Source organism: Arachis ipaensis, chromosome B4 (assembly GCF_059453495.1).
Source record: "Arachis ipaensis isolate K30076 ecotype BB chromosome B4, ASM5945349v1, whole genome shotgun sequence".
NCBI lineage: Eukaryota > Viridiplantae > Streptophyta > Magnoliopsida > Fabales > Fabaceae > Arachis > Arachis ipaensis.
Genome location: NC_142439.1, coordinates 145,560,929 through 145,572,292, shown reverse-complemented (window position 1 = coordinate 145,572,292; position 11,364 = coordinate 145,560,929). Strand labels below are relative to the sequence as shown.

Below are 11,364 nucleotides of genomic sequence, written 5' to 3'. Positions count from 1 at the left end.
GGTGAACTTGATGGACTGCAAAATACTATAAACAAAAAAAAAAAAGCTTAACAGATAAAAGTCAAAACTTTAGACATGAAAAAGATCTAAACTTTGAATCTGACCACAAGACCGGACTATAGGAAGTAAGACCGTGATTAATGATTCCCTAGGCATGGATAAATTCGACTTCACCATCCATAGACAAAGGTGACATTTGATTGGAACTTGATGCATAATGCATATTACTCATTACTTTTTCATTAATTACAATGCAAGAAAACCAACATGAATGGCTTGGTGCAAAGCATAGGAGAATAGTTACATACGGTTTTCCTTCTTTTATTATTGTTATTATCCTTATCCTTATCCTTAATGTCACCAGGGGAGTGGCAAGAGACTCTGTATACACAGGTTGGGATTCAAAGAAGTTGACCGAAAAATAAGGATTTTTAAAACCTTGGAGTCTCTCTTCTCTGAGATTATACATGTAGAACTCCATTTCGGAAAAATCATTAGCTCTTCCAATAATATCACCATTCCTGGATAGGCACAATGGCTGAAAGAATTTGCAAGGAATCTGATAGAGAGTCCAAGATGAATGCACTTTATATTCTTTCATCACCTATATGTCAGTGTTACAGCTGTTAGTGTTGCAAATGTGAGGAGTGTTGAAGTTAGTCCCACATAAAAAAAAACAAGGAAGAGTGAGGAATTTATAAGATGAGAGATCCATTAACTTGACACCTTAAGATTTTGAGTTGGATGTGGTGTCTTCTCATCTTAAATAGCGTCATTCTTATATACTATTCAAACATTTTTTCCACTCAATAATTGAAGTTTCTTTTCCTAGTGACGATTGAATGGTTGTGATTCTTCTCCATACTTTTATACTGTACAACAGTGATGATTTCTTATTTTCATGAACCACCATATATGAAACGAAATGACGAGTCATTTTTATATAAACTTAGCATCATTCCACGATTTAATTTAATTTCCACCAGATCTGGGTGATTTAATTTTCATAATACTAATTATGGATGTTGATAAGTCGAGTAAAATCGAGTTTATTTTGATTTAAATTTGGTCTTAAATATACATTAGGTCTATTTTTTAGACTCTAACTCAGTTTTAAACTCAATGAAATCTAAATATTTTTAGACCACAATTATAACGGATCCAAATTTTTTTTGGTGACTATAACGGATCCAAATTTGGGTCTTTAAAATTTTAATAATAATTTATAAAGAAAAAATTTGTTACCGAAAAGTTGATATTCATATTTGAACTTGAATTTGTTCATAAATTTTAATTTGATATTTTTTATCTATTTTCTAATTTAATAAGTGTGGTTAAAAATAAAACAATAAACTTATAATTAATATAACATAATATTAAAATTAATTTAAAACATATATATCTTTTTTAGTTCTCTTATGGTGCACATGGATCGAATAAAATCAAGTTCACCTTGACTCAGATCCAATTCAAAATAATGATCAAGTCTATTTTTAAGACTCTTATTTAATTCTAAATCCGATAAAATCACATCAAATTAATCTTTAAAATATTCAAACTAGATCTTCAAATCAGATCAGAACACACTTATAGTAACTAAGTCACACTACTCACAGAATTTTATTATGTTAGGGTGCGACAGGTAATACAAAACGACACTATAAATAGAAACTCAATGAAAGATTTTTTTAATCTTATATTATTTTATACTTATACCTTGTGGAATTTGAAGGTATGGTACAACATATTTTACGACAAACTGGTCAAATTTGATGGTAATAAAATCTAGAAGGACTATCAAAGCGTAGACTTGTATGTATGTAGAGTAGACTTGACAAAGTACAGCGACTAATATTTATATTAAAAAGCATATTGACAATGAAATATATGCTATTTTAAAGGATGAAGGCAGATCAGATGAGATTAGATATAGTCAAAATTTCAATTCGATTTGCACTAAAATTATTGGATCAAATTTAAAGTTAAAAACTATATATATTGAATCTGATCTGATCCACACATTTGTCAATCAAATCATATATTGGATATTAGATATATTTACAAATCATAAAAATATTTTTAAAAACTTATTTTTATTAAAAAATATCAATAGAATTTATTTTTTTATTATTTTAAATATGTTTATTTTTAAAATAATATTAAACATATTTTTTTTAAATAATAAATTAAAATAATACAACATATATAATAATTATTAGTTGAAATAAAACATAAAAAGAGTATTTACTTATTTATTTTTTTATTTTTGTAGATACACGAATATACAGATATCTACACAAAATCTACAATCCAATTCTATTAGTGTGCGAATCGGATCAGATCCGATAATCTTGCAAATCGAATATATATCCATAATTTTAAAATCGAATTTAGATAAATACTGTGGATGTGCGGATCGAATTTGATCCATAAACATTCCTATTATTTTTAGTAATTTCATATACAAAAGAAAGAATAACTGAAATGTAAATGGGGACTGGATTAGCTAGCGTTAACTTTCTACCACAATTATTGAAATGAAATATATGGTTTTATTTTACAAGCAGTCTTCCTATTACAACAAAGCTATTTCAAAGAAATTAAAAAGTACATTGAGATAGAATTGGCAAAAGTATTTGAACTCACGGATATCCGACTTGCTCTTACTCGGTCGGGCAGATAATAATCTGGTTCAAGGCGAGTTTTGTTTAGGGTAGGCGTCTAATGAAATAGTAAAGACGGGTTTATTTTAATACTGAATTGGACATTTTTAAATTTCAATTGTATACATTGTATAAATATTTTATTGACTCCCTATTAAAATTCATAAAAGAAGTATAGGAGATTAAAAATCGAACCGAAAAAATCGAAAACCAAATAAATCAAAAACTTTTTAGTTCAATATTTGGTTCTGATATTAAAATTTCTAATCAAACCGAACCAAACTGGTTCACCTATAACCCCTAACAAAACCATTAGACCAAGTGACCCAAATCAGATAACCTAAAGCCCTAACCTAGCAACCCTCCCTCCCAGCAGCGCCGAACCCCTTCTTTTCCGCCATCGACGCCGCCGGACAGCACCATCGCGGCCCTTTCCTCTTCCTCTCCCTTCCTCGTAGGCTCGTAGCGCTTCGCTCTCTCCCTCATCGTCGACGGCTCCACACACCACCTCTCCAGCAGCCGCCGTCTCCTCCACGAACTAACAGCCGCCGTCGTCCTCGACGAACCGCAGCAGCACGCACTAGATGCAGTCGAAGCCACCGCCGTTCGTCGCCCGTCGCCCGTTCGTCGTTGAAGCCATGTCGTCTGTCCAGTCTCTTTTTCTCCGTCATTGAAGCAGTGTTGTCCTTCCATTTCTGGTTTTTGGTTCGTCGCCGCCGTCGTCTCACCATCCTGCACCTCGGTCGTCCTCTGTAATGGAGCCTAAGCCTCAGGTTTGTTTTTTTTGTTCTGATTCTATTTTTTTTTAATTCTGGTTTAGTCTTCATATTGATTGTAATTTGTAATGAACACTTCGTTGGCTTGTTCTTGATTCTATGGTTGAGATTGTTGATTCTGATTTTGTTTTTTAATTCTGAACTTTTTTGTTCTGTTTTGATTGAGGGTAATTCTGGTTTAGGGTTGATTCTGAACTTTTTGTTTATTCTGAACTTTGTGGAATTGGTGCACCACATGAAAATTTTTGGAATTAGTTTGGTTGTATTTCTGATTCCGTTTGGTTCTATTTCCGATTCAGTCTCTTCTTGCTTTTCTTTTTGCTTCTTAATTTTCCCGAGTCAGGTTGATTATTGTTCTGTTTTTGCAAAATTGTTAATGATTTTAATTTGTTGTGCTGCTGCTACTTTGTTAGTGATTTCTGAGTCAGGTTGATACCCAGAGAACTCCAGTCCATACCCAGAGAACTGAGAAGTCTTCTTCCTCTCCCGAGCCCTTCGCTGTGTCCCAAGCATCTTGCCGTCGCTGCTCCCGAGCCTCTCGCCGTAGCTGCGTCCTCTGTTGCTGTCTTCCTCCTCTGTCTTTCTCTGTCCGCAGTAAGTCCCCCCCCTTCCCCCCCCCCCCTCTCTCACATTGTGAATTTGAATCTGTACTTCCCTGGATGTTTGAATCTTGGTGAATTTGTGAAATAATTTGTGAATTTCTGCTGTAATTTTGTTTATATATGTGTACTTTGTGAAATAATTAGTGAATTTGTGAAAATAATTTGTGAATTTGTGCTGTAATTCTGTCAATTTAAAATTTTCCTTCAATTTTTGTTCTACTGGGAATTATGCTAATGATTCCGTACAAGGGAAGTCCAGGTTAGTTCATGAGTATCATGACTTCATTCTCCATGTCAATTAAATGGAGTAATTTGTCACTATGAAACTGTTTAATGAGTTTCTCAAGTGGTTTTGAAGGTGCGTTTTCTGCAATGATGTGCTATTCCACTCATTCCTTTTACATCACCCCTTTTATTGTGTTGATTTTGGATATAAGAATATAAATTTTTTATGAAAAGAAAATTTAAAAGATTTTTGATATGTTTATCTTTATAATTAATTTACTTTATTTAAAGATTTTTTTATCTCAGGAAAAATGTCTCTGCTTATTTGCAGAATTGTATATAACATAGTTCAACTGGTCAACAAAGATAGTTCTTTGGTAGAGTTTTTATTATTTTGACTACTAATTATACTGTTATCTTCTTATGTGGGATTATTTCTTTTGTGAATTTGTTCATGTTCATTTTAAATCGTTATCCACTTTGGTTCTAATCGCAGATGTTGGCATGTTGCAATTTATATATGTTGATGTTGCAATGGTATACTCAGATTTTTCAATAGGTGCTTCATATATGGTTTGCTTACTTTTTTCATTTTTTTTAATGCAGGTCCTTTAAAATTGATAACAGTAAGTACACACAAAAAAAAATTTCAGAACCATATAAGAATCAAAGAAAATCAGTAAACCAATCATAAAACCAATCCACAACAATCAGTAATGAGTAATGACAACATCACTGACAGAATATTAGAAAAAATGAAAAATCAGTAAACCACAAATCAGAATCAAGATTCAAGAACATCATCAACAATCCTAAACCAATCAATGATAATACCAAACCACAATAATGATAATAAGTAAACAACAATTGAAAAATCAGAGGTGAGGGACTGGAGGGTTACTGGGCAGCAGAACTCGATAATACCAATCCACAATAATGACAATAAGTCAATAACAATTGAAGAAGATTAGAAGAAAAATGAAAAATCAGAGAGGTGAGGGACTAGAGGGTTACTGGGAAGCAGAACTCGAGAAGAGGTGGAGCGTTGCCGAATTACTGCCAAGGAGTTGTGGAACTGGAGTAGAGAAGGGTTGGAGCACGGTGGAATAGAGCCGGTGCGGCAGAACAGCAGCTGCGGGACGGAGGAAGGAAGTGAGACGAGTTGTAGTGGGAATGGTGCCTTCGAGCAGTGGCGGAGACGACCGTGGTGGGGAAGGCGGCTTCGACAGCTGCGATGGCAGCGGTGACACGGCGGTGGCTGAACGGAGCAAGTGTGGCAGTGACGAAGGAGCTCGAACCTCAGAGATGCTGCTGCCTGCTGGGTTACCGTTTTGGCTGGGTTCTCTTTTTTTTTTTTTTGAAGGAATGAAAAGTTGAAAACAGTGTTGTTTTGGTCCAAAATACAAAAACTGGCCTGATTCACATGGTCTTATATGTTTTCTCGATTGCTTGGATTCAAAGGCATTTATTCTCTTTTATTTTCTATTATACGACATTAAATCAATTGTTGTTGACTTATTGTCATTATTGTGGTTTACTGAATTTTCATTTTTTCTGATATTCTGTCAATGATGTTGTCATTACTCATTAGATTGTTGTGGATTGATTTATTGGTTTACTGATTTTCTTTGATTCTTACATGGTTCTGATCTGTTAATTTTTTTGGTTGTGTACGAACTGTTATCCTTGAGATTATTGGGTTGCTGTAATATTGTTAATTGTTATTGGGTTGCTGGTAATTTTTAAGTATGAATGAGAGTATCAATCAAAAAGCATCTAGGGATAATAATGCACCTACTGAGAACAATTTGGCTTCTAATCTCTTGTTAGGTTGTTGTATGTTTGTCCAATTGTTGATTTGAATAATTATTCTGATCTAAATTCATGTTATTGATCTTGTTAATTTAGTAATTTGATAAATTGTTGTTGAAGTGCTCTGTGATTGTTAGGTTGTTGTATTTTTATCTAATTGTTAATTTGAACAATTATTCTATCTTAGTTCATGTTCTTGATCTTGTCTAGTAATTTGATAAATTGTTTCTGAGGTGTTGTTCTTTGATCCTGTGATTGCTAGGTGGCTGTATTTTTGCCAATTATTAATTTGAATAATTATTCTAATTTGAGTTCATGTTCTTGAATTTGTTAATTTGATAAATTATTGTTGTTGTGGTGCTATTTTTGATCTTGTGATTGTTAATTTGTATAATTGTTATTTTTAATGAGATATTGTGGTTGATATAGTACTTTTAATTTGAATGATATTTTAAAGTTTATATTAGATTATAGTTATGTTTTAATGTGTTTATTTATATTTTATTTATTACTATAACATGGTTTTTTCAGTTGAACCAATTAATTAATAATCAGAGCAGTTCGATGATCGGTTTGGTTTTCTAAACCTTGATCTTTAAAAATCATTTTGGAACTAATTGACATGAAATATATAAGCATGGTTCTGAAGTCACCAAAAAAAAATATAAGCATGGTTCTGAAAACCAATTTGAATCGGTTGATCAAACCGTGAGCCGATCGCAAATTTGGTTAGGTCCATAGTAAAAAACCATCAAGTTTAAAAATCAATTTGAGAATTGGAATATCAATCGAGAACTAGTGAGTCAATTGAATCGGGACCCCGATCGGTTTTGAAGCTAGAACCAAAATAACGTCGTTTTGGATTCAAAAAAAATAGTGACAAGAAAACTTGAAATCACTAAGCCATCCATTCTGTTCCACTCTCAGCCAAAGTTCCATCTTCCATTCCCCCCATCTAGCTGCAAGTCCCCATCGTTATCAGCCTCTCCTTTCCGTCCTTGCCATCTTCTTCCTGTCCTTGTCATCTTCGGCTTCCATACCATTTATGCCGTCGTCCTAAGAACGCTGACACTTGTTTGCTTACGAATGACGCAAAAGTTTAAAAGCTACCATTTTTTGTCGTAGCTGCCGGTCACCTTTCTTCGCATCACTCTCACTACTTCCTAGGTTTGTTTTCCTCTCTCTCTCTCTCTCTCTCTCTCCACCAACATATCAATATATATTGACATAATCACCATTCACCATGTTTCACGAGTCAACAATCTCGCGTTGACTCCAACAAGATGGCGCTGCACGCCCTCACCCTACTACTGTGCACGTTCTCACTCTCACTCTCCTTTGCTGTAGCTTCGTCCCACATGGCTTCTTCTTCTTCTTCTTCCTCTTGTTCCGTTGTCACGCCATCCACTCCTCTTGTTTCCTTCCTCGAACAGCTCCAAGAAACGGCGCTCCAAACCTTCGGGGACTCCAACTTCGATCCCAAAACCTACGTTGACTTGCCCCTCAAGTTCACCCTCTCCGAGACACACCAAGCATTCCAGAACCTTCCAAGACTGAGTTCCAACGGGACCGTTTCTGCGGAGGTGCTGAAAGGCTTCATCAATAGGTACTTTAAGGGCGCAGGGGATGATCTGGTGTGCTGGCAGCCACATGATTTCGTTGCAGAGCCAGAAGGGTTCTTGACGAAGGTGAAGCACCCGGAGGTGAGGGCGTGGGCTTTGAAGGTTCATTCGCTTTGGAGAAACTTGAGTCGCAAGGTATCCCATGAAGTCGAAAAGAACCCGCAGCTGCACACTCTGCTTCCCCTGCCGAACCCTGTTGTTATTCCTGGTTCACGCTTTCGCGAGGTCTATTATTGGGACTCCTATTGGGTCATTCGGTTCGTTCTTCTACTATTTCTCTTTCTCTTTCTCTTTCTCTTTTCAGAGCATTATAAGGAATAATGATGCATTCATTTTTGAGTGGTGCAGGGGCTTGCTGGTGAGTAAAATGCATAAGACTGCTACTGCTATTGTGATGAATCTTGTTTCTTTAATAGAAAAATATGGATTTGTGCTCAATGGGGCTAGACAGTACTACACTAACAGGAGGTAACCACATTTTCCATTCCTACAAAAATCTAGATCTAGGAAAAAGGATAGGTAAAGACACATTAATTTCTTTTAAACAAATAGCTTCCTAAAAGAAGCACCCATATGATTGGACTTTCTAAATTTGTCATCATTTTTGTTGACTGGTCTAAGTCTAAACTTGGACTCTGCCTTTTGCTTTTGCTGAATAAAAATGTTTGGATATATTACGTGCATGAAATTATGGATGTTAAGTTAAATAAGGCAACTTTATGTTATTGACTCCCAAAGCTTCGGTTCACTGAATTATATTATATGCTATCATTTTTTGCGATCTTGCATTAACTTCACTAATAAGTTGCAAAAGGATAGTGTACTATGAGTTCTGTTATGATATTTTTTCCTGCATATAATGTCATTCTCATCACTACACCGTATGTAATAAAAGAATTTGTTATTATAATTCTTGCTCTTACAAACGAGAATAGAAACTATAACCTTGAATATGATTTTACAGTCAGCCTCCTCTTTTAAGCTCTATGATTTATGAGATATACCGCATCACTGGTGACATTGAGTTAGTTAAAAGATGTTTACCTGCACTGCTTAAGGAGCATGCCTTTTGGAATTCAGGTATTAAACCACAAAATTTCACCTTATATTTATCGACTATGCTTGTAGAATACTTTTATGTGTTTGCCTCTTAGTCTTACCCAAGTGTAATGGCTTTACCTTATATTTTATCTTTAAGATATACATAGAGTGACCATTGTGGATGCTCAAGGACACTCCCATAACTTGAATCGCTATCAGGCAATGTGGAACAAACCCAGGCCAGAGTCGTCCACAATGGTGTGTGTGCTTTGTTAACTACTGTGGTATTGATGCAGTGGTATTTCATTCAAACTTGTAATTTTGGGTAACAAATTCCATGGCACAGGACAAGAAATCTGCTTCCAAGTTCTTAAATATTTCAGAAAAGCAGCATTTTTACCGTGATATTGCCTCGGCTGCTGAATCAGGATGGGATTTCAGCACAAGATGGATGAGGTACTATATTACATAAAATTAAGATTTTTTGCAAAAAAGGGGAAAAACACAACTTTAAGTTCTTACCGACGTATTTATGTTTTTGATGAAACCATGTTGTGTTAATACAGAGTTCCACCTGACTACAGTACACTAGCTACAACATCTGTAATACCTGTTGATTTGAATGCATATCTGCTTGGGGTATGTCTTAGACCAATTGACTAGAAAAACCTGAAATCAGAGTTCGAAACCTCATTTAATTCTGATGAATATTGATCCAGATGGAAATTAATATTGCCTTCTTTGCAAAAGCTATTGGAGACGAAACCACTGTGAAACACTTCATGGAACTTTCTGATGCTAGAAAGAAGGCAATAAATTCTGTTTTCTGGAGTCCAAGCAAGAAGCAATGGCTCGATTACTGGCTCAACAGTGGCACATGTGAGGTATTTCCTATTGCTCCTTGTAGAAATCCGCCATAAAGAGGGATATCATAGCCTTCTGCTGCTGCATTGCTAATCTCTTCGACACTCTTAGGTGGCTCATGTTTGGGAAGATAAGCATCAGAATAAAAATGTATTTGCTTCCAATTTTGTTCCTTTGTGGATGGAGCCATTTTACTCAGGTATTCTTGATATGATATCTTCATCAAATAACAAGTAAATATAATTGCATGATTGGTTATCCTAATCATTGTGGTATCAATCCCTTGTTAATTTTGAACTAGCAAGCTTGAACTTTTTAGAATCAAACATGCACGCGGACAGTTAGTAACTTAGGATTAACTAATACAAGAGTAAGCCTTACAGTAAACCCATCTGTAACTTCTTATAGTTATCCCTCCAAAAGCGTGTTATGTATTAGGGGAGTATTTTGGGGGAGGAAGTAGTGCATGAGAGTGTATGATACTGGAACTCTCAGAGGCACAATCAGGATACCATATTTCAAAGCTTTACATTTTTTGTTCAATTTATTTCGGTAGAATTTCCTGTCTTGTAAGTTGAAAATTTGGTATATTTTATATTTCATTAGATGGTTCGCTTGTGGGTAACGTTGTTCATGCTCTCAAAACTTCTGGCCTGATTCGTGCTGCCGGAATTGCAACTTCTTTGACTGATTCAGGACAACAGTGGTAAGTAATAAACAATTTGGATTTGAGATATATTCTTGTACATCAAATTGACATGCATTTACCATCCAATAATACAATAGTGTCTATCAGCTAAGTGTTTTTAGTGACTCATTTGAAACGTAATAGGGACTTTCCAAATGGTTGGGCTCCACTTCAACACATGCTAGCAGAAGGCCTGGTAAAATCAGGGTCAAAAGAAGCAAGGTTGTTGGCTGAGGAAATTGCTATCAAATGGATTAGAAGCAATTATGTTAGTTACAAGAAAACGGGGGTAATGCATGAAAAGCTTGACGTGGAGAAGTGTGGAGAATATGGAGGCGGGGGTGAATATGCACCCCAGGTATGTCCTAATTAATATAGCTGGCTTATAAAATCACAAATTGAAGTTGCTTTTCACAAACACTTTTTCATGATCTGTTCCATGTGAATCTGACTATGTATTGGTTGGTAACTGTGTTGCAAATGCAGACTGGATTTGGTTGGTCTAACGGGGTTGTGTTGGCATTCTTGGAAGAGTTTGGTTGGCCTCAAGATCGGAGTATAGATTGTTGATATGTGTGTTCAGATTCAAAGTTTGAACAAGCCTTGAGCCTGGTATTGTTTAGAGGATGATGCGCTTAAATAAGTGTTGACTGTTGAGCACTTTTTCTTGCATCAATAATTTTTCTTGTGTGTAAGAGACTTACTAAATGATTCCAATAATAGTTTACCCTTCATGTTTTTGCTTTACTAAGCATTTTAGAGAAGCCAAACCAGGTGTTCTAGTAGTGGCTAATTTAGTGTGTGAGTGTGAGTGGATGGGTGAGTGTATTTGTGTGACCAAAAAAAAAAAAAAAAAACATTAGCGAGACTATCTTTAAGCATCATTTTGGAACTAATCGACATGAAATTTTTAAGCATGATTTTGAAAACCAATTTGAATCAGTTGGTCGAACTAGGGGTGCACATGGCCGGGTGAAGCCGGATTTGATGTGACCCAGACCCGACCCGAAATATACACCGGGTCTATTTATTAGACCCGAACCCAGTCCTAAACCCGATGAAACCAATACA

General features: G+C 35.4%; 1 protein-coding gene across 3 annotated transcripts; it reads left to right on the top strand.

Moving 5' to 3' along the window:
- Window positions 1–2,996: 2,996 nt before the first annotated feature.
- Window positions 2,997–11,040, top strand: TRE1 (trehalase 1). Of its 3 annotated transcripts, XM_088484236.1 has the most exons (13): window positions 2,997–3,436; window positions 3,853–4,033; window positions 7,426–7,957; window positions 8,049–8,168; window positions 8,665–8,780; window positions 8,899–8,999; window positions 9,088–9,197; window positions 9,308–9,380; window positions 9,461–9,625; window positions 9,717–9,804; window positions 10,212–10,311; window positions 10,438–10,651; window positions 10,780–11,040. In XM_088484236.1, the coding sequence occupies exons 3-13, from the start codon at window positions 7,437–7,439 to the stop codon at window positions 10,861–10,863; spliced, it is 1,692 nt and encodes a 563-aa protein (XP_088340362.1). In that variant the 5' UTR covers window positions 2,997–3,436; window positions 3,853–4,033; window positions 7,426–7,436; the 3' UTR covers window positions 10,864–11,040. The 3 variants fall into 3 exon arrangements, with proteins under 3 accessions (XP_088340362.1, XP_016194511.1, XP_088340361.1); XM_016339025.3 differs by lacking the exons at window positions 2,997–3,436; window positions 3,853–4,033 and adding an exon at window positions 6,610–7,245; XM_088484235.1 differs by lacking the exons at window positions 2,997–3,436; window positions 3,853–4,033 and having other exon boundaries at window positions 7,225–7,957.
- Window positions 11,041–11,364: the final 324 nt, after the last annotated feature.